The sequence below is a fragment of the Carassius gibelio genome, chromosome A16 (genome assembly GCF_023724105.1).
Source record: "Carassius gibelio isolate Cgi1373 ecotype wild population from Czech Republic chromosome A16, carGib1.2-hapl.c, whole genome shotgun sequence".
In the NCBI taxonomy this organism is placed as follows: domain Eukaryota; kingdom Metazoa; phylum Chordata; class Actinopteri; order Cypriniformes; family Cyprinidae; genus Carassius; species Carassius gibelio.
In genome coordinates this window covers 3,245,320-3,269,964 of record NC_068386.1, presented here as the reverse complement: position 1 = coordinate 3,269,964, position 24,645 = coordinate 3,245,320, and the positions used below count along the sequence as shown (strand labels likewise).

The 24,645-nt window shown below is 34.6% G+C and overlaps 1 protein-coding gene across 1 annotated transcript in view; it reads right to left on the bottom strand.

Annotated features, from left to right (window-relative positions):
- LOC128030179 (CUB and sushi domain-containing protein 3) overlaps nt 1-23,581 on the bottom strand; it is a 231,452-nt gene extending 207,871 nt beyond the window's left edge. The window contains exons 1-3 of the mRNA XM_052617664.1: nt 23,560-23,581; nt 22,820-22,963; nt 5,006-5,228 (exon numbers count right to left, since the gene is read on the bottom strand). Of these exons, the coding sequence (XP_052473624.1) occupies nt 5,006-5,228; nt 22,820-22,963; nt 23,560-23,581 (389 nt within the window). The remainder of the gene's footprint in view (nt 1-5,005; nt 5,229-22,819; nt 22,964-23,559) is intronic.
- Between the last annotated feature and the right edge of the window lie 1,064 nt (nt 23,582-24,645).

Below are 24,645 nucleotides of genomic sequence, written 5' to 3'. Positions count from 1 at the left end.
GATAAAATGCATTATAATATTTGCAGGATTGTTTGTTGTATTTTAATGCATTACACTTGCATTATCCATTCAAATAAAGGACTAATGGTGAATAGATAAAAAGTTTAATGTATTATAACTGTTCACATTTATTCATGAGATCAAACAACGCATTATCAGATACATTAAAAGGAATAATTAATGCATGTAAACTTTATATGCGCTGAAAATATAAAAATAAAATCTAATGTAAATATGAATAAATGCTATCATTACAAATACCTTAAAAAATGTTTAAAAATTTTAAGCATTTATATTATTGTAAATGTTCAAAAAGCCTTATTTATTGTAATAGAATGAAAAAGGCAGACAATACAGTTTTTTTTTTTTTTCATTCACATTCCATGTAAAGAAAGAAAAAAAAAGAAAAAAATGTCATATGGGTTTAGAACAACATAAGGTTGAATATACAATATCATGATTTTCTTTTTGGATGAACTATTCTTGCACTCTCCTTCCCTCCAGGTTAACCTTTGTTTCAAAACAGAGGTAAGAACTGACCTGCCCAAAAACGAGGCATTTCAAGACACTGTACATTGATATTGAAGGTGTAATACATTCATTTGTAACTTGTTTGTATCCTTAACATAGCCAAAGCATATAATTAGCTTTCCATGCAAAGAAGGATTTTCTTACAGGCAAAGACAATAGAGTCTGTAATTAGTCAAATAATTTATTCTTCACAATATTATGAGATGTTATGCTTGCCAGAGTGTGATATCTAGGTTTTAATAACAAGCACGGGTCAAAATAAGCTATCAGTTAAGATTTTAAGATTTCTGTGCAAAAGCACAATGAAATAATTGTCACTCTGTAATGAAATTCTCTAATCTGACTCTTCAAACAAGAGGTCATCTTTAATTGGCGATATTTCCTCATCATTCTGGACGCTCTGTGTGTTTTTCTTCAGGTTGTGCTGCTCTGAGTCGTGCAGTGCTATTTTGGGACAGCACATTCTGAACAGAAAAATGACAAATTGCGATGTCAGGCAGTGGTTGGATAAGTAACGTATCAAAGGCATCTGCTTGAATTGCTTTGATAAATGGATTTTTCCAGAACGTGTTGAAATCGAGGGTCACCAGAGGAAAGCTAAGTATTTCCCTATTTGCCGGATACAAAACAAGTTACATCCTGAGATGCCGGCTTCCAGGACCTTCTGACCAAATCATTGCTGGAAAAAAAAATCGCTGATGTAGATGCTGATATACAAAATCAGTTTAAGATTTGAAAGAAATAAAAAAATTATAAAACATGATGAAGGGATGCAGCTGGAAACTGCATTGCAATTTTACATTGTACCTTTTCCTGCATAATATTTGCAGGGTTCTGGGGCATTTAGTCCATCTGCTAAGTGAGTTATGTTTTTAAATATTGGTTTTCTAAATCTACTTAATTATAAGTAAATATGCTTTAAAATCATAAGATGTGATTTTGTTTTTTTAGTAAACTAGTAAACTGTAACAGCAAGGTAAATTAGTGTTAGTATTTTGTAAGTGTTAACTGTCCATATATTGCACTTGAAAAAGAAGCTATTGTGGCTCATTTTGGTGAATTAAATATATATTATTTTAAATATACTTTCTAAAAAGTACAAGATTTGGCTAACTGAATATATGTGATATCAAATAAGGGTTAGCACAAATGTAATCTAAATGTCATCCAAAAGTAATCAGATTTTACCAAAACTGTGTAATCTAAGAGATTATATTACTGATTACAATTTTTTTTATGTAATCTGTAATCAGTAACTGATTACAATTCATAAGTAATCTACCCAGCTCTGGTTATAGCATATATACATGTTAAAAATGTGACAGAAATTAATACTTTTATTCAGCAAGGAAGCAGTAATTTTACATCAAGAAAAAATATTATTCAAATAAATTATTTTGAACTTTCTATTCATCAAGGAATCCTAAAAAAAAAAAAAAAGCTATATTAAGAAAACACAAATATTAAGCAACATTATTAACAATTGCAAACCTAATCTACTTCAATTAGAATTCAAGAGCTACTTCATTCTTGATTCAATTCTAAGTGATGCACAACCCTATAGTTCATACTGGAGATCCTTCTATTCAGTACAGATTTTAAGGGATGCGCATTATCTGACATTTTTGATAAAACACAGGCAGGAAACCAAACCACACAGAGTAGCAGACATAATGGGGCTAGCACTCAATGGGACACAAAAACTTCTCAAGGAGAAGGTAGATCATTCAAAATAACACAATGTACTGTACTGACATCATCTCATGGATCAACAATGACAGATGCTGTTTGTATGATAGAGTCTGTATGATACTTTTTGGCTCTGAGTTGTGCTTCTTGTATTGGATGGTAATTCAAGAGCATCTATTACTGAAACAACTGTTCTGCTGTTCTTTTATCAAAGCGCTTACCCAATACTCATAAATGTATGAGTAATTATGTTAAACCCAAGAACACGGTACAGCTGGCATCACTGCTTTTACATTCTTCAAAAGATTAATGCTTTAATAACTGCAAATGAAGTGCCATGTCTGCAGAGGAGGAGAAAAGAAACCTATTGATTTACTTACAGCTTAGATAATGAAGGACTGGCTCTTATTCCACAATGTATTTGTTTTTGCAAATATTTGCTGTATTCTAAGGTCTATTAAAGAGAGTGTAAAAAAACTTCAAATATTCAGTGACCAGATGGTTCTTGTGGAAAATCATCTAAAATGTTGGTATAAGAGAAGAGAGCACATTGCTCAAACTTTCAAAACATAACTGATGCTTCATATATATTTATATATACATTGTGCAAAACAATTGATATATTTATATTTTAAATTATTTCATAGTTTTATTCAGCAAGGTTGCATTAAATTTGTTTAAATTCGTGGCCTAATGGTAAGAGGGTCGGCCTTGTAACATAAAGGTTGTGGGTTCGAGTCTCGGTACCGACAGGAATTGTAGGTGGGGGGAGTGAAATACCAGCGCTCTTCTCCACCATCAACACCACAATCACCAACCGCAGCAAAAATGGCTGCCCACTGCTCTGGGTGTGTGTGTGTGTGTGTGTGTGCGCACTTGGATGCGTTAAATGAAGAGCACAAATTCAGAGTATGGGACCCCATACTTGGCCACATGTCACTTCACTTAATTGATATTATCACAAAAAAAATTATATTATTCTTTGCATTCATAAAAGAAACCTGTATCAATCCATGCATCACCATTTTCACAAAAATATTAAGCAAAACAATCATTGATAATAGTAAGAAATGTTTTTTTAGCAAAAAATCAGCTTATTACAAAGATTTCTGATGCAATTACAATTATTTTTCTGCAATAACAGGAATAAATTACACTTAGTTATTTTAGTTACAGTTAGTCACAGTTTAGTTATTTTAAATTGTAATATTTCACATTAGTGCTATTTTACTGCATTTTAAATTTAAATAAATGCAGCTTTGGTGAGCAGAAAATACTTTTCATTAGCATTAAACAAAAAAAAATATTTCAAAGTTATTTGCATTAACTTATTAACTTATTTCCTAAATGTATTACAACAGTAAGGCCATCTGTATTTGCTCCAGTGCAAAATATTGTTAGTTACACTTTAAAGTATTTGATTTAGGTCAGCAGCTAAAGAGTTCAGAGTAATATATTAAGCAAACTGAAAAAAAAGTTATGCTAAAGTTAAAGTTATGTTCGTAAATGCTAATGATATCTGCTCCAATTGTTGTCTCCGTTTTGATTGACAGTTGTAGCAGATTTAAATCAGGGTCATTTAACAATGTCTGTAAAGGCAATGCAATCATTCTCTGCATTGGCTTTCTAGCACATGTAAGCATAATTATTTCACTAAAAATCTCCATTCTATAAAGCTTGTAAGCTAGCAACAGTAACCAAGGGGTCGGTTATCACAGTTTGATGATAAATATATGTGCACACTACAAAAGGACACAGGTTATCATTTACAAACTTAATCTCATGCAATCAATGTCTTGCATTTGAAACAGTTCATATAAGGAATAAGTGACCATACCCCATAAGCACCACCACACTCACTAATGCATACAGTATATTAATACTTGTAAATTATTATTTGAAGTAACAAAACCATGGTTAATTTGCAGTTACCATGGCTACAAGAACAATGATTTGTCGTGTTATTGTTAAAACCATGGGTAATTGTCGTAAGGGAACCTGAAAAAAAAAAAAAAACACTTTCACAGGAATGTGCCTGAAAGTGATAAACGGGCCTCGTTTTTACCTAAATGATTTATACTTTATTTTAATATATAATAAAAATTTATAAAGTGTGCATTGTAGCTGACACCTAAATGAAAACATTACAATAGTTTTATGACTGCAAGTCTTTCTCCACAAACGCTCTTGAGCTTCAAATTTGCGTTTGAGCCCATGTAAAAAGAGTTGTATAATTTACATATGATTTACAGGTTATTTTAATAAATATAAAACATTAATTGTGCATTATAGCTGACACCTACATGAACAATTACAGTTGTTTTTATGACTATAAGTCATTCTCCTCAAATACTACTGACCAATATCGCATGTAACTTTAGAGACGGTCCTTTTTTGGAGCAACTGGGATGGTGCCCATAGACAGTAGATGGTGTTCCCTCTGGGAGTTGGTGCTCTACGCAGACTGCGTACTCTGCGTTTAGGGAGTGACGGTACTGAACACCTTTAATATTGCAGACACTAGTCCATATCGAGATTTGATTAAATGCTCTTCTTTTGATTTATTCATTCAAATATGGCCGAATTCCGTGACGTTCCGTGCAAACGTCCCTGAAGTGATGTCATCAAAATTGATGCTCCGTTTTCCAGAATGAGTAAGACTTTTAACTTCAAATGCATACTGTACATAAGCTAAAAATCAATTGTGCCAACTTTAAGCATAATTAACAGTATCAAAGCAAACAGACAAGCACAAAACTCTTCATTGCAAACTTTAAGTGCTTACCTTGTCCTGAAGTTTGCAGGATGAGGATGTCCATCATATAAAGATAAAAAGTCATATTCTTCCTCCACAGCGAAGGACTGAAAAACTAGATGTATTCTGCTTCTCTCTTCGACTACAATAACCCACGTACAGTTCGCTCCATTAGGGTATCCTTGAGGAAAACCTGGACTTTCTATGGTCCCATTTTTCCCTTTTAATGTACCACCACATGTAAAAATGAAACCTGTAAAAAGAGAAAAGGGAAGAAAATATGGTCTATAACTGCCATAACCCACACATAGAAATTGAGAACAACAGAACACATGACAACATGAATCATGAATTAGCTTCTGTATTCAATTCAAATAAATGTAGAATGGTTGATTTTTCAACCAGACATTGACTAATCTCAGACATTGACTAATCTCCACCCTCTTTGGTTACTGTTTCTACGCAGACAAGATTTAAAGAACATTCCACTGGAATGAACTGGAGATTTCCCAGTTCACTGCACAGTTTTCATAATCTAACAATTGTAATAGTGTTAGGATGATTTATTATTTTCCATTAGAATTTGACATTTCAGTAGTTAATATCGCAAGATTTAAAGAACATTCTACCTAACAGTTTTACTTGTGTACTGACATATTTTAAATGATCTATGACTCCTGTTGCTACTTTACAACATTTACAGAACATTCCGTTCGAATGCATCAGAGATTTTAAAGTTTACTGGAATGTTATGCCCATTTTTCCCAATTGAATCAATTATTTCTCACATACTCAGCTTAACAGTGAAATACACCAAATTGTGGAAGTAAAATGGTTTGTGAACTAGATTTCACATTATAAGTCTTCTAAGTTATTACAGAACAATTTCTGAGCAATACAATTATCCTCTGGGAGTTGTTTGTATAGTTAGTTAGTATTCCTCTCTGAGCTTAACACAGCAGCAAAAACATTTCTCAACTCTCTGAAAAAGAAAAACAACTGGTGACAGCTGACATCACAATCACATTAGTCAACTCATGCCCGTTTGTGTGCTGATGCCCATAATGGTTCATTTATGACATGAATTACTATAACTGTGCGAATGTTTGAGTCACCATCATTAGATGGCTGCTCTCTGAGATGTTAGGGGTTTCGTTTTAATGACCATTCCTCATATGTCAACCCAACTGCCATCGTGGGTGTACATCTTCCACCTGCTACACACAAATTAGCAGGGTTTTTTATGCATCAACCTGAGCAAATAGACTGGTAATGACAACCAGCATTAATTGAGCTATTCCATTTATCCCCTTCTGCTTCCCTTAAGGCATAATTAGCTTTGCAGACTCCCCAAGATCAAGGATCTTTTCTTTCCCATCTTTTTTTTCTTCTTCTTCAATCTTCTCAGCCAGGAAGGCAAGGAGAATGAATTCAGAATGGAAAGACCTGCACTGACTCATAGCCACCCATCTTAGGTCTGACACAATCACTCCATACATCCACCGTCACCTCACCTCAAAAACCTCTAATCTTATTAGAATGATATTTTACTTTTGATATGCTTTGACTTTGGATTGGCATTACTGCAACACATTCATCCATGTAAATAAGTCTATGACCAAATCAGTTAAAACTACAACAGGATATTTTGTCAACCATTTGGTTTCTATTTATATGGCATTACTCCTAATACTCCCACCCACTCTGAAATCTCATTGGCCATAAAATCCCTATCCATGTCAATTCACATCAAATATGTTCTTATTGGTTCTGCTTGTTGCATTTTTGCTTTCAGTGAGGACAAACAAACTGCTTGTCACTGAAAAAAATATTGCATCGGTGTTACATAAAAAAAAAAAAAAACTACTAAACCAGAATAATTACAGGCAGCTGAACATGACATTGAAACATCATGAAAAGAAAACAGAAAATCCCACACACTACTGTAGCTTGCAAAAACGCTCATTATATTGCAATTTTTTGAGTGTAGTATGATCTGGACAGATTTGTGAGATTCACTAATGTAAAATCAGACAAGCAACACACACACACACACACACACACACGTTTGTTTTTGTGTAAATTGGGGACATCCCATAGGCGTAATGGTTTTTATACTGTACAAACTGTATATTCTATGGCCCTACACCAACCCTACACCTAACCCTAACCCTCACAGGAAACTTTGTGCATTTTTATGTTTTAAAAAAAAAAACTAATTCTGTATGATTTATAAGCGTTTTGAAAAATGGGGACATGGGTTATGTCCTCATAAGTCACCCTCTCCTTGTAATACCTGTGTCATGCCCATGTCATTATACAGAGTTGTGTCCTGATATGACACTAAAACATGCACAGAAAGAGAGACAGAGAGAGAGAGAATTCATGCTTAACTCTAAATTGATATTTCAATTTAGCCACACTAAAATAATTATATTTATAAAATCTATAATGACATAGAATATTACATTTGTATTGGAGAGAATCATGATCAATTCCAAATAATGCAACAATTAGAGCAATTTAATTTATTAATTGGCTTCTAGTTGTTTCCTACAAACGTAAACCTGTGAAATACTCCAGATTGTGCGGCCGTTTCTCTAAAGGCCTTGTCATTAAAATCTGGATCGAATCAAGCAATAAGGTTAAAGAAGCAGTGTACTGCAAGTAATCATAGCTAAAGGTTACCGTTAAGAAAGACGCACAACATCAGCAGCCTCCTTCATTAGGACATAATGGCTTGATATGAATGTACCAATGAATAGATTTTAGAAAGGATCATACAAACAATACAAAGATAAAGTATCACAACACATCAATACAAAATTGTATACTGATGGGTTCAATCCAAAAATAGCAACTGTTATGGAAACTATGCTATGTGCAATGAATAGGTTGTCATAGTTGTTGCCATGATGTATTTAATTTAGCTTTGATGGAATATGTATTAAATCAGGAACTGGAACCAGAACGATATATTTTGAAATGCTTATTATAAAGCAATGAAAAATAAAAGAAATATATAACCGTATCTGTTGCATCACTATTGCATTATATGCGGTTCTCAGAATTACTTGAAAAATACAGAAAACCATGTTCAAAAAGCCATGAATCTTTTGGTTTCTGCCCAGAGGCTCAACAAAAAAACAAACATTTACAGACACCAAAGTCTTTTGCAAATCCTGCAAGTGCCCAATCTCTTTTATCACAAACCTTTTATAGCTAATTATGAAAAAAAAAGAAAAAAAAGAAAAGCCTGTGACAATCTCACCAAGGACAAAACATTTTCATAATTTCTAAATCTGACTGCAGTTAGGTTACGTCACAGTACTACATTCAAAAACCTTAAAATCTGATAAAATGAGAGATGAGTTTGTCCTCAAAGAAAGCTCTAAACTCAAGTAGTTTAAACTAATTGTGAAATCTGCACATCTGAGAACCTAAATGAGATCTAAATGAGAAAACAGTGAAAAGCATATCCGCAATCCAGGCCGCATGATGTAATAAAACAATAAGTCAATAGGAGGCAATGAATTACTATACTATAATAACAGATAAAACCATTGTAATGCAATTACTAGAATGGATTTTGGCCATTTTTAAACCTCTGTGTTATTTATTATTATTATTATTATTATTATTATGATCACAATGATTAACAGATACAATCATTGTAATTCACTTAATAGAATGTATTAATGCCATTATCAAATCTCAATATTTATTATTATTATTATTATAAATGATAATAATCATGTAACACCTATGAAGCTGTGGTGGAAAGAGTCATTCTGTCTGGATATTGCCATTCATTTCTTCAGGCAGCTGCAGTTGGAGGCAATTGTGACCAAAATAAGCCTTTGTCTCCATTTTCAGTGTATATCATGAGGTGATTTTGGTATTTGACAGCCCTTAGTCTAAACAGAGAAGGCATAAGATAGACTCTTAGAATTGAGGGTTATTTCTGAAGCGTCGTCAAGCACAGCCATTTGACATTCAGTTTTATAGACCGAGCACAAAACTCATATCCTGAGACACGGATGGTGCAACTTATTTTCTTTTCTGACACAAGTACTACAGTATCAAGGCCACTATTCAAAGTCAATACTATTATTAAACACCATTTAGTGTAAAAAAAAAAAAAGAAAAGAAAAGAAAAAAAAAGAAGAGAAAAAAGCAATTACTGACAAATGGTAAAAACCTCTTTATGTTTTCCTTGCTTTGACGAGGAATCTACATGACTACAATAATTATCATTATCAGTGCTTAATACACAGCAGTTCTTATAACAAATAAATATTAAAATTACTAATTAGAAACACTTAGCATGTATAATTTTATATGAGGATGAATCCTCTCAAAACATCATCAGTATGGCTGTATCAATATTTAAGAATTGACCAGTTATAATTTCTTTCGTACAATCCAGCTCAAGCCATTAACTTTTTAAGAAAACCTGATTTAAACAAAACAAAAATACACTACACACACACAAAAAAATTTAATTAAATTTAATAAAAACAATAAAATTTTATTAAAAATAGGAAACATATCGTGCCAAATTTCTAAGGGACCACTTTTTTAACAGTTTTAAAGAATACAAAACACACACACAAACAAACAAATTAATAAATTAATTACAGTACATAAAAATAGTCTGGGTATTGTAAAATATTGTTCTATAATCATGCAACTTCAAGATAAGAATTCAGGGGACATTACATTAAAATCCACTTGGCTGGAAAAAACAAACTAAGCACTACTTAGTTTGAATGAGTATGACACTCATGTAAAAGTGTAATGCTGCTGATTGTACCCTATCTGACCTGTTTAATCTGTCTTAATGAAGCAATTATATTTTTTAAAACATTACTAAATACACAGAGAATTAATTAGATTGTGAAAAGCAGAATAAAGTCAACAGAATTGCACTGAATAAAGTTAAAAAGGGTTTGAACATTCACAAGGGTTGACAAGAACAATGGACGCTTTAGTGTGGGTTTCTCGAAGGGAACCGCTGCAGGAATAGACCTTTCTGGAATAGAATTCACTAGAGATCAGTGTAAACTTCCATTAAAGCCACTTAAAAAAGGTGCCACCCCAAAACGAACCCTCATGCTACAATCACATCGCCCAAAAAATAATTTGGATGCATTATCTGCGCAACTAATTCCACTTTATTTTCACAGCGGGAAATCTCGTTTCATCCACCAATCACTGACCGCTGACACGGTGATGGCAACACACCTGTTGTCGCCTGCTATAAATTGATATAAGAAACAGCATTAACATCACACTGCGATCGGCGAGCGGAGAATAAAGGTCAGTCATACAAATTAACATCTAAACAAATATCATTCAAATAAGAATGTAAGCCAAAGACGGGACCCAGCTGCACCTGCGGCGATTTCAACACGTCGTTTCCAACCACCAGCCACCATAGAGACCTACGAGGGCTCAATCAATTTGTTTTGCCACTCGAGAAGTAGAACAGGGATGACAATACACCTCAATCTTATTTCTTCACACATAACCAGATGGCTAGAGAGGAATCTGAGTTGACAAGCTCCAAAGGCACATACAGCACAGTTCATCCAAGGCAGCTTCATCTTAGGGTTTCAAGTCTATAAAGGGATATGCATGCAAAGAGATTGAGGAAAAGGGTTTGGGCTTCCAGAAGGGTCACCGTAAGTCTGTGTAGCTCAAGTGATTGGATGCACAACCTTTAGCCAAGAAAGACAGAATAGGCTTGATTCATCAGTCCTCATCGGTAGGTAAGCTCTTTTAGACAACACTATACCTCCAAATGGAAAGTTTTGGCCTGGAATGAGCTGGAAATTGGAATGGAAAATTATAAATCTGCTTGGCTCATGAATATTGAATGAATATTGGGTGATTCACTAAACACAAAGATGTTTTATCAGCTAAGAAGATCAGCACTTTTAGAGTTTCATCTCCCAATCTGATGTGCGCAGAAGTATTGGAACAGTTGCCTCACAGGTCTTTCTAAGAGTTCAGCTGTGTCCTTTTGCATTCATTCTTCAGATAAAAGCAGGGAATGTGTCTTATCAGTTATATGCATTGCTTCTAGCAATAGCATTCGATGATGTCACATACACAAACTAGGATGAAGATGAGGAAGCCGACTCTAAAAGAAAAGCAAGCAATTTGGATGCTAAAAGAAAAGAGGAAGTCAATTAGAACTGTAAACATGTAAATCCATGTAAACTTTCCCCAAAAGACTCACGGCTGTATTCGATCAAAAGGGTGATTCTACTAAATACTGAGCAAAGGGTCTGAATACTTTAGGATGATGTGATATTTCAGTTTTTCTTTTTTAGTAAATCTGCAAAAATGTCAACAATTCTGTGTTTTTCTGTCAATATGGGGTGCTGTGTGTACATTAATGAGGAAAAAAATTACTTGAATGATTTTAGCAAATGGCTGAAATATAACAGAGTGAAAAATTTAAAGGGGTCTGAATACTTTATATTATATATATATAATAAAAAATACATCATATATGATCTATTATATTAAACCAAAACGATTCTATATATATGATGTGAAGCTCAGTAAAAAAAATAAAAAACTATAAAATAAAAATGTATTAACTAATATGTCAGTATAAATCATACAATATAAATATAACTATATCTAACAATCTAAAATTGTGTTTAAAACAAATTAAATATATAAAATGTAAATTATGATACAATGATTAAATACATATATATACAAAATAAAAATGTAAACAATAAAAATTGTATATTTAAAAATTATGAGTCAGAACGATAGATTGACAGAACAATTGACAGAACGATAGAATATTAGATAGAACAATAGAATGATAGACAGAAATATAATGATATAGAATGTAGGAACGATAAATAGAATGATAGACGGAACGATAAACAGAATGAAAACAATAATTAAACTTGAATTGCTATTCAGTGGCACTAATAACACACTTCATTTTTGACAACATCTTAACATTGATTTGAAGAATAACAGATTGAAATCAGCTACACAATCACTATAGCCCTCCAGACCTACAGTATGCTAACAAGCAGAGTGGGACGAGTGGGACGGGGCCGAGAGCCATGGGAATGGGTCAAGGCCGGTGGAGTAATTGGAAATGAGCGACACCTGCACCACTAACTGGTCTCGAGTTCCACGGAGGAGCTCAGGAAGGATAAAAAGGAGGAGTTATGACAGTGTAGGACGAGAGAGGACCAGGCCTGGATTTGATTTTGTGTTTTGGTTTTGTTTGTGCGTGGCAGTCGTCCACGATGGGCTGTAACGCTGTTTTGTTTTTATTTAATTATTAAAGTTTCATTTGAAAGCTCGCCGTTTCTCACCTCCTTCTTCCCATACTATGAAGGTTTTTATATTGTTACACATAGAAACCATTAGACATGGCTGTGGATCAATCACTTGCAGTCACACCCAGCTGGGGGTCATCTCTGGACCCACGCTCTTGTTTAAGACTGTTCATTACATCTGAAAACAAACTATTAGCCATGCTGTATGTTGCAATCGAATGCCAGTATTGATTAGTAGCAAGGCTAGTCGGTGGATGAGGCAACAGGGATCTCAACATGATGCAGGTTGATCAAAGCAGAGGAGATGGCCCTTTGAAGCCAAAGGAAAGGGCAAACCAAACAACTGTTTCTTTGACTTTACAAAGTGTTAATTTTAATTTTAGCTATCCAAAACAACAATGGAATGTGCTCCAAAAATCACTTTCTCAAGATTTACACATGAACATATGAGATCACATGACCAATCAAAGACCAATCCACTTTATTTTGCAAACCTATTAGGTGATTCTGAATAAATAAGTCATGGCTGAATGCAAATAGAGCATTTCCTCAATAGCCTTAGTCACTGAAAACTTTCACATGATGCATTCATGTTAACCGGCATAAAAACCCGTGAAACACACAAAAAGAGTGTACTTAACCCTTAAAATGATACACACATTTTAAAGGGGGGGTGAAATGCTCGATTTCACTCAATATCCTGCTAATCTTGAGTACATATAGAGTAGTACTGCATCCTTCATAACTCCAAAAAGTCTTTAGTTTTATTATATTCATAAGAGAAAGATAGTCTGTACCGATTTTTCCCGGAAAAATACGACCGGCTGGAGGCGTGACGTGTGGGCGGAGCTAAAGAATCACGAGCGCCAGTAGGCTTTTTCGTTGAGAGCGTTTGGAAGCTGTGACAGAGATCCAGAGGCTGAAATTTAACAAGAGCAGCATCAGCAACAACGTCTCTATGTGGTATGTACTGAAACTCTATATATTTGCTTAGCAAAGTTTCACTTTGTCGTCTTTTTTTTTTTTTTTTTAGCTGTACATGTGGAAAGTGCAGTTTGATGACAACATCGCATGTTGTTTACTTGATGTGCTTACGCGCCGATAGCTAAGTTAACAACACAGAGATATTTGAAGTTTTACTCACCGCATGTGGTTCCAACACACGATCGTGACCCTTTTTCGTTGGGATTGCATTATCCTTAAGAAATAAACGATACGCAAATCCGGCGTCAAACTGGGCCTTGTGAACAAGCATCTTCGAAATGCAGGGAACAAACACAAACACTTTCACAACTCCGTTGATGCTCTGTAAAAATAATCACCGTCCACTGGTCCCTTAATGCTGTTTCTCTTTTGGTAATCTGTGCAGGGTTGTCTTGCCCTGGCAACCGAAAATACACTTCTTTTGTGAAATTTCCCGACGCTCTCGCACTGATCAGTGAAGTCTGTTGTGCTCTCAGTGCTCTGCTATACTGGAGCGCGCGCTCTTCCGGCAGAAGTGCCTTCAGGACCCATATAAGGAAATTCCGCTCCATCTAACGTCACACAGAGCCATACTCGGAAGGAGTATTTTTGGAACAGAAATACTCCTTCAAACGTTCAACTTAATTTTTGAAACTTTGTCCATGTTTAGCATGGGAATCCAACTCTTTAACGGTGTAAAAAACTCAGTATGCATGAAATAGAATTTCACCCCCCCTTTAAGCACGCTAAATAATCAATATAATCAAAACTTTGCTGAATGACCTGTTGTACACAATCTGTTACATGCCTTCTGTCGTCTGATTGATAACTTATACTTCTTAGCAAGTAAAAGTCCTTTTAGAATAATAGTAAAAAACATCTACATTCAGGTTATGGGTCATGCATCTTTTTGTGGAGTAACTAATACGGATTTATATTAAATAATCTAAAAATAACGTGATAGTATATTGCTAGTAATGTTTCAAGATGAACACTCCCTGGACTGAAGCAACTTAGATTTACTTGGATTACTTAGATTTACATTTTATAGGAAAATCATGTTAAAATGTATCAAATATGATCTTCAGGCTTTTGATGAACATTCATTTGATCATCTCTCAGTCATCACTGTATTGCATTGCATTATATGGTTTTGAAACTACAGAGCATTGATCATAAAACTAAGTATTTCATATAATCAAGACATTTTATTAAATATAGAGTGACAACTGATATTTATATACTGTAATAAAGATCACATTGATTTAGAAGTTACAGTTTGAGCCTCTAAATAGAACGGAGCTGTTTTTTCCTTCCCGAGTATGAGCTCCATATTTTCCTACATCATGCTATACAGTATGAGCCATGACATCATGGTATAAGATACTCAAAATACGGTACTCAACAAAAACACATAAACAAATTTTTTTTTTTTTTTTTTTTAAGGGGAGGGGTGTTGTTGTCTAAAGACTGAAGATTCAATTTTTTTTTTTTCAAATGTAATAAAAATTAAGTGGCTTGCAAAGATATGTTTCCTTTTTTTCCAACTCATGACCCCATTTCTACTGGAAATTAAGTACTGTAGACATCAACTATGTGCCTGTTTTTTTGGTAAAGCTCACTTGATTTTGTCATTGGACATTAAATGTCACATTAAGGTGCTTTGGACTTTTCTTAGGAGGTGAATTTATAAAGTGCTGCTTGTTTAATCACTGACTGGGCAGCTGGGTTTTCTTTTTTGAAAAAGCAAAAAAACTATCTGGACACTTTCTGTTTAGTGAAACATCATAATAAATCTGGTGAACGTGGTTGCTTTGCTAGGACACATGTTTGAACTTGACTTTGAAAGTCATTGCATGCATTGTTAAATCGAAGATGCCACTTACATTGATATTTGGTTTTGTCATCACATTAAGGCACTAAAAGAGATGTAATTTCCATCATCATTTCCTCAACATCAGGTGGTTCTAAACCTGTATGGTTGCCTGAATATCTTCTTAATGTTTAGGTGAACTGTCCCTTTAAGGATCATAATATACCGGTTTATGCTTAATGTCTAACCGACAAAGATTTCCTAAATCGAAGACACTTCAAAGATATGTGCAATATATGTGGATTAAGTTCACTTAGAAGTCAACCACTAACCCAGTGATCAAAGGTAATCCGTTCTGACAGAAACCAATCGCTTGACAAGAAGCAGATGACGTATGACGTAACTGGAATTGAAAGCACTGAATTATTGAAGCGAGCACATACAATACAAATTTCAGCAATACATCGCCTGTAACTTAACCAGTGGGTCTTTCCAGGAGCATTAAAGGAAAACTCCCAGAAACAAATAATCAAACTTCATCAGTGTCAATTACCACAAGCCCCACAAGTGACTTTACTGCTGGCTCTGATTTGGTTAATAAACGAGAGAGCTCTCCTGATGTGCTGCTGAATAATTACGATTGCCCAGGTCTGCCATCTGTTATTCGATTTGTGAGAAAATGCCTGCTTTCCAAGAACAGGGATTCCTTGACAAAAGAGGCAAGAGCCACGGTTTGAGTAATGAACTTAAGCAGTGTTTGTCAATCAAGCCATTCTCCGGTGAATCCTGTGAAGCGCCGCCTGATAACCAAACAGAAGGGTTGTGCAACTGAGCGAGACTTTTGAAAGCTTCTTAAAATAATAGACTGTGCCACAAAGGAAAGACTTTTGAAAAAACAATGTCAGTAGATAAACGTGTGGGGAAACCCAATAGGCAGGTAGGAGATGGATAGGAAATAAGTGGATAGACAATATCACTATTACTATTACTGTCACTCATACTTAGGATTAGGGATTTGTTTGGAGATTTTCCCTACATGGTTTATGTTAAAAACATGAATGACACCTAAACTAATGTGCTTTGCCAATGCAAACAGGACTTTTTCAAAAGCAATAGAACAACTGTCATCTAGTGGATGATCAAAAAAGGTGAAAAGAAATGTCTAGCACATAGCTTAAAAATTCAAATAATAGAAGCTTTGACAAAAAGGTGACATTTCATAAAATGCTAAACCTCACATCGCAGCCTTATAAATGATTATGCATGTCATGTATAACAACGGCTGACAAAAACTGATTAAAAATGCTAATTCAATGTCACAACCACAAATGTTGCCAAAAGACAACAAGTTAGCATGCATGAAAACTCACCAACCACTTAGCAACACCTTAAAAGCATGGCTGCAAAGAAAATGGTAAAGAATAAAGATTATTTAAGATGTCTATATATATAAATTATCAAAAAAGGAATAAAAATGTTAATAAAAAAAATAAAAAATAATGCTTAAATTACTCACTGAAGTAAAATAACAGAAAAGTCCTTAAATGTTCAGTGCTTAAACTCAAGTTACACAGATTAAAAAAGATAAAATCAACAAATAAATAAAATACATTAATATGTTAAATAAATGCAGACACTGATGTTTAAATAAATAAATGCAAATAATGATGTTTAGATAAATAAATAACTAAATTAACATTTATATGTTCTAACGAATAATCAAAGCTCTGATGTTTAAATAAACCCAAATATTAAGGTTTAAATAAGACCTTGATGTGTTTAAATAAATAAATAATAAAAAATAAACAATTAAACAATGCTGTTTAAATAAATCGAAACATTAAACATGCTGTATGTAAGTTTTAGACACTAAAGCATAAAAATACCATAATATGTGTGCAGATAATTAAGAAACATGCAAAGTTAGCGTACTTGTTTATTTGAAAAACATAATTATGTCAGTTATTCTCCTTTGAAAATGTGAGTTCTGGGCTGGAATATTGGTCTCTGTTTTGATTTTTGAAACCTGCCCACTGCAAGTTTACCCAATTGTATTTTGGCACCCCGTGTTGCCAGTTGGCGGAAAACACAGCACATTTAATTTCATTCATCATCAAGTCGTTCACTCGTTCCTGTTGATGTCATCAATCTGGTAACTTGCATGTGCATCAAGTCTGAGGAAGAGGGGCCGCGTGTAAAAAAGCCTTTCCAATATTTACATTTTTGGACTGCAATAACTAGTTCAACCACTCGGTGTCAATCCTACATACAGCACCTTTAAAGGGGTCATAATCTGAGAAATAAACTTTCCCTGGTTCTTTTGACATATAACATGTCAATGTACCAAAAAAAAAACATTGTGTAAGTTTCAAAACTCAAAACCCTTTATTTACTTTAAAAATGGCTTTTATTGAAACAAAGCTCAGAATAAAACGACTCGTTTTGGAATGTGTCACTTTATGAGTAACAGTGTGGCTAAGCCCCGCCTCCACAAGAGAAGATCATGCCTGCTTCTACATCACTGCCTCTTTAGCCCCACCCACTGATACACTCTTGAAGTAGCAGGAGAAGAAACACTAGAGAGATGCAAACACAGGATTAACAAAACCATACAGATGACATTACAAGATTACAAGACACAAAGACACAGTGTAGTGTAAACTGTGAAAAGTAGTCTAAGGTTTCCTTGTGATTCTATCTAGATCGGACTCAAGCACTGTTGCATCATGTTATGAATCCATTTCTCTTTCAGGTCAAAAGCAGCACGGAAAGCTTGTAATATGTCAGAAATAGAGCAGGACATCAATTTACTGCAAAGATTTGTTGCCTCAATCAAAGTGTAGGCAGAACAGCAGATTATATTGTCTATAGTCTGGTGTTTACACAGTGTAAAATTAGGAAAGAGCTCCAGATCGCGTCAGTAAAAAAACTGTTTGTTTGTTTGTTTGCTTTACTTTACTATAGATTAATTTGTAAACAAGATATATAGAGACTGAAAGTTAAAGACGATGCAGTGCAGTCTATTTTGGATCCAACAGTAATGTTGCAACACATAAGTGTGAGTAAGTGTGTTTTACCACTATTGCTGTGTCTATTCTAGACCGTTTGATATATATGGAGTATTTATACATTTTTAACCCAAATGACCCATGTTGTTTTCAAAGTACGTCACAGCAGCATCCATCTGTTACTTTAATAAACAAAACTGTTAGCCAATCACAGCAATGGGTGTTGACCTGCAATTCTTGAATAATAAAAACAGACCATTCAGAGAGGCTAAAAAACAGGATAGAAAAAAGTCTATTAGTTCTAAATGATGATGTGTTTTATGTAAAATCAACATAATATGTGACATTATATGTGAAGCTCAGAGAATATAATAAAATAATTTTAAAAAGGCAGTTCATGACCCCTTTCATGTTTAAATAAATACATTAATAAAAACCATTGATGTTTAAAAGCCAAATGATTGACTGTCTGACTGATTGATGCATTTATTGAGTAGCAGTGTTATTCTTGTTCTAACCAAGAAAATCTAGTTCACATTAAGATACCCGTCTCTCAGATCTCAGTGTAGAGTGGATGAATATGTCTTCAGACAACCTAACACATCATTAGTTGAATGAAAGATGACTGGGCAAAATATTTTAAGCACATATTAAAAGTTGTCTGGATAGCTACAAGACAAATTACTGACATCTGAGCAGCATTTCAAGTCAATTATCTTTGATAAGGACGGAGAGGTTGATGATGGATCACAATGTCAATTAAAGCGTCATCTGCTTGACTGATTAAATTAATTTCCTAGCTGCTTCCTGCCCTATTCCACTCAGGGGTCATGCTGTTTTTTTTAAACGTGATCTTCACAGCATTTCAGCTCGAAAGTGATGTTGAATAAAGGTTATCAGGTTCAAGTAGAAAATAGTTTCATATTAACTCTTTCGCTGAAGGTGACACACTGTCACTTGAATCTGATTTTGTGGAGAAACAAAAGAGTATATCTCTAAAACATTTATAAAAGTCAGTGCAAACTTTTTTTTTAAATAGAAGTACGGTCTTGCTGGCTATATGAGATATACACATCTATGTGTGTAGAATTACCCACTAACGCAACTGTTCTTAGGATACAAATATTAAAAAAAACCTAATCATAAATCTAACAATTTAACAATCTGTAAACTGTGTCAGGATTTGACAAGATACCAAAGCCAGCAAACAAATTTCAGATATCTGTCTGAACCCAAACATCTGTGAACTCAAACATTTTCCATTAAATTCCTCCCAAATCTAATGATCTGAACTGCTATTCACATCCATTTAAAGCTTAATGCTTTTATTTCTCTTTAAAAAATTCTAGGAGAAAAATATTAGATGTATTCAATACTTCAGAGTTCCATTGGGTCTCCTGAGTTATAAGTCTGAGCCAAATTGTTTTCCTCTGAGGCTGTTCATAGCTAAAGGGATCAATTAAATTAGTGAAGAAAACATATCATGAGCATACATTTAAAGTTACCACATAATAGACTCTTAAAACACTGCAGCATCTTCTGCTCAAAATAAACTCCAGTTTGCATCTGAACATGAAATTAAAGCAATTATGAGCACTGCAGAAACTGAGCACATGTAAGATATGAACTACATCACATCCTGCACAGTCAATCACTGGTTTAAGTGGAAACACAGGCATCTTCGGGACAACCAAAGAATACATTCTGATGTACCCTCTTCTTGTTTCGACCCTGTCATTTATTAGTTTTTGACAGTTTATAGTAACCAGATGTCAAGCTTCAAAAAGTAACAAAAAACAATAGTCCATATGACTTTGTATACAGCATCCAAGTTTTCTGAAGTCAGTGAATAGGTTTCTGAGGCAAACAAATCCAAATCTTACCATGCAATTATTAAAAAAAATTGCCCCAAAAACTAGAAAATTCACAAAAATCACAAATAATTACAAAGAAACTGCAAGTAGCACTTTGAAAGAAGCATGACATTTCAAAGTAGAAATACTGAAAAGTTTTTGTTTTGTTTTTTCTAAATGGACTCCAAAAATCTTTCCAATAAACTCATTTTACAGTGGTTTGGAGAAGCAATCTTGGTTTGGTGTTAGTGAAGTCAAATCTGGGATTACGTACCATTTTTTAATCTGAAATCAATGCAAATTGCATTTGAGATCATTGTCAGAGCAATGGGTTGTGTTCTAAGTTTTGTTCTTTTAGTCTTCAAACTAAATGTGCTTAAAGATCCTTTAAAAAATCTGGTTACAAAACAGCAGCATGAGGGTAAGTAAACAATTACAGGACTACACAAATGTTAAGATGTCTGCTCATTTTGGAAAACAAAGCCAAGCACTAGATGAAAAAAAAAAAAAATTAAAGGAACCATGCAGATTTAAAAGAAAATGAATTGTTGTTCCAGCCCTGTAAACTCAGTTTCATAGGTGACCACAACTGTCAGACTTCAAAGACACCAAAAAAGTACCATAAAATAATCCATATGACTTGTGCACTAAACTTTCTGAAGACATACGATAATCTTGTGAGACAAAAGACCAATTCTTACCATGTATTGAAATTTTTTTTTTAAACGAAGTTCTCTCAGAAATTGCAAGTAATTTTCAAGAACAAAGAAACTGCAAATAACACATTGAATTAAACGTGAAATTTTGAAGTACACTGTAGTATTTTATTATTTATTTTTTTTGCAATACACATTTCATATTTCAGTGATTTTGAGAATCAGTGTTGTCAAAGCTGACATGACGTGTGCCATTTTTGAAAAAAAAAAAAAGTCTAACTTTTTGTTCATTATGGGACAAGATTTTGCCTAAAGATTTTTCAAAAAAAAAAATCCCATTTGGTTTGTCTGACAGCATAAGGGTGAGTAAACAATGACTGAACTATTTCCAGTACCCAAACTTTAAGCTTTCTGCTCTTATTGGACAACAAGACCAAAGCACTAGAGATCAAGGACATCCTCCAAGTGAGTGAATGTAAGCACCATGCAGATTCTCAAACTCAAAACCACCAGACCATCTACACCACAACCAACCAAGTGGGACCGAGATCAATAGTTTCAAATGAGATGAAAAGTTATTTTATTGGCCTTACACACTGCCCAATTTTCTAAGCTCCTCTTATTAAAAATTCATCAAGAAGGCCTTGAAGGCAGCGCAGTGCTGTTTGTATGGCCCGTGATATTACATGAGAAATAACTTCAAAGCCACTGCATATACCCGTGGCCTTGTCTCATCGCTGGAGCACTGTTGATAGAAGAAAACCCCTAAATATGTGCATTCATGTAAAAAGCACCATTATTTACCAACTTGACATTATGATTAATTGAGCAGATCTCAGAGCTTGAACTATAGTAATCAGGCTTTCTGTCCAATGGCATTTCTGTCCCAATAATGTATGACATTTACCTACACCGGGAGGGAAATGTAATGAGGACAATGCTGTTGTTTGGCACATGAACGTATGCAAGAAAGCAAAAAAATAATAATACAAGGGAGGTAAATGTTGTGCTATGGCAGCACAACTTCATTCTGTGATTTCCATTACATTCCATTAGACTGAGTCTCTAAGCACTAACAGATGCGAGGGAACGCTGCATGCGGTAAAAGGTGTTTGCTGAAAGTAAAAAATTGTTTTAATAAAAATCAAATTTAAACAGCACCTTGGGGGATTTTTATTCTCGTCAGTTTCAAGTCATGTCAAATGTGACTCACGTTGACTGCAACACCAAAAGATGGATTTTAGTTTTCAAGAGTAGCTTTGCAATAAAAATAAATGGATCAATCACCAGATCTGGTTGTTATTTCGTTCATACCACACCATCTCAACTATGACATCTTATATCCTGGACAGATTCTTTATTTTTCACAAGTCACTACCTTTACCCTATGAGTCGCTGTATGTGACAAATGGTTCTGGTGGGCAGTTATGAGCTATTTCGGTGTCACTCTGTGAGGTTAGTCTGCCATTTATAAATCTAATGCATAAACATAAGAACAGCAATCAATCATGCCTGCTGTCCAGTACAACAAGACCCATGCAACCTGTGCTTTTCATTAAAGTAAAGCCCTGCAAAAATCCTGAACTGTGCAGGTCATTATTTATTTTTTACTCTAGAAATATATATATTGCCTCGTTAAATATAAATTTTCTTTGGGAAAATTACAACATTTTAAAGTGACGTTATATCAGTAATGCAACAATGTACAGGGACAGAAGGAGAGAGAGAAAGAGAGAGAGAGAGATTTTAAGCAGTGCTTTTCACTTCCATAGCGATAGATAGATGGAAAGATAGATAGATAGATAGATAGATAGATAGATAGATAGATAGATAGATAGATAGATAGATAGATAGATAGATAGATAGATGTTAACATTACTTTTATTCACTTACATACAGCTATCTGTAGGATCGGATTAGAAATGATGCTCTAATGAAATGCGATGAAAACGATGAATTTTTTGAGAAAACGAACGTCTTGAAACGGGACAAAATAAATGCGATTTATCCTGATCCGCGTCCTGTGATAAAGGAATCGACTAACGCATAAAATGTTTTTCGAATGTGATAGTTAGTTAAATAGGCATGTGAACACACGTATGTTCAGTATTATACAGACACAACTGAGGCTCTGTAAACTCCTGCCTATGTTTTTGCGTTTTTGCATCTCGTCCAGACACCTGAAGCCCTTCACAGTCTCACAAACCAACCGACAGCAGCACTTACCATGCACACACGACAGTATACAGCAGAACACTATATTCCCAATGATAAATCCAGTTTTAATCGTCATCGTGGTAGCGTGAGCGCATCTGATACATCCTCTATGTGAAAGCACTAGAAATCCTCGCCATCCCTCATTATCAGCTGCTTTTTATTCTCAAGTGTCCGGCAGAAACGGATATTCCTCGCGCTGGAGAGGAGACTGATCGCTGGAGTCCTTCAGCGCTGGATGTATGAGGAGACCAGCAGCAGCAACCTTGACGAGGACTCAACCATTTCGCCAACAGGGGCACAAAGTATTCTCTGTACTCCTCATACGACTCTCCTCACTTACAGAGCAGCGCATGCTGCTTTCAATGCCTGTCTAATGAACGCATGCATTCGTATGCACATTGCATTTCACAAAGAGTTGTCAAATGCTCGCGCGTAACTGATTTAAATGTTGCCGATGCATCAGCCAAAAGTAACGCCGTTTTAAAAAGTGAATGCATGCAGTCGGCGACATCAGTGCATCATCACTGATCACTATATGCAGTGTGAAATATATTAAAAAAATAAAATTGGATTGACGAATGCGGATTTTAAATGATGGCAATGTATCAGCCAAATGCATGCATTCAGAGAAATAGTGTATCAAACGTTACATACAACATAGAACGAATGCACTTGCATTTAAAAATAATTACCAAATGTTACTTAACTACTGAAAAAAAAGATGCATCAACAAAAAAGCAATGCCTTACTCTCAAACGCGTGCACCGTCATTATATATTACATGCGTAGAATATAATTTTGCAAGTGGTTGTCAAACGTGAATGCATTACTACTGAAAATGTTTGCAATGCACCAAGAAAAAGCATTGCCTTTATTCTAATAGATGCATGCAGAAAAAGTGCTTTGTCATTAAATATTGCATGTATGCACAACGCACATGCAAAAAGTTGCAGCATTATATATTTAACATTTTTGCAGTGCATCAACTAAAACCTACGGTCTCTTGCATTACAATAATCAGTCCATTCCAGCACTTCATTAAAAGTGAGAGAGCGTCCAATTTATCTAGCTCCCCTAAGGTACATTTAATCAAAGATGGGATTTTAGAGGGAGTCTTCCGCCATCTGTAGGTTAGGACCACTTCTGTTCCATACAGTACTCTATGCTAACACACACACAAACACAGTTAACTTCTCTCTCTCTCTCTCTCTCTCTCTCTCTCTCTCTCTCTCTCTCTCTCTCTCTCTGATAAACCTTATACACACACACATATATACATTTGCATGAACACATTCAGATAAGTATGGCTGAGAGCTTGGGTTTCTTTGAAAAATATTAGTAATTTAGTCACAGTTATCACAGTTTGATGATAAATATATGTGCAGACTACAAAAGGACACAGGCTATCATTTACAAACTTAATCTCATGCAATCAATGTCTTGCATTTGAAACAGTTCATATAAGGAATAAATGACCATACCCCATAAGCACCACCACACTTACTAATGCATATAGTATGCATCAACATGTAATTGAGAGCATTATAAAAGGTTCAGTGTTATCAATATGTCAATTTATTATAGGAAACACAAGATTTTAACAGCCAATGACATTTCCTGCTGGGGAGACTTTTCTACTGTTTAGTGTTAATCAACTCAACCAGTCAAGAGCTACATTTAGCCTTAGACGAATATGGCCCCTGAAGCATGCCCCTGACAATAATAATAAATAAATAAACCTTATAGGTACAAATGCAAATGTAATTTTTGAAATTGTTTTTGAAAATTATGGTGTTGTTCTTTTGGCAAGCTTAAATTAAAACTTCTATGAAAAC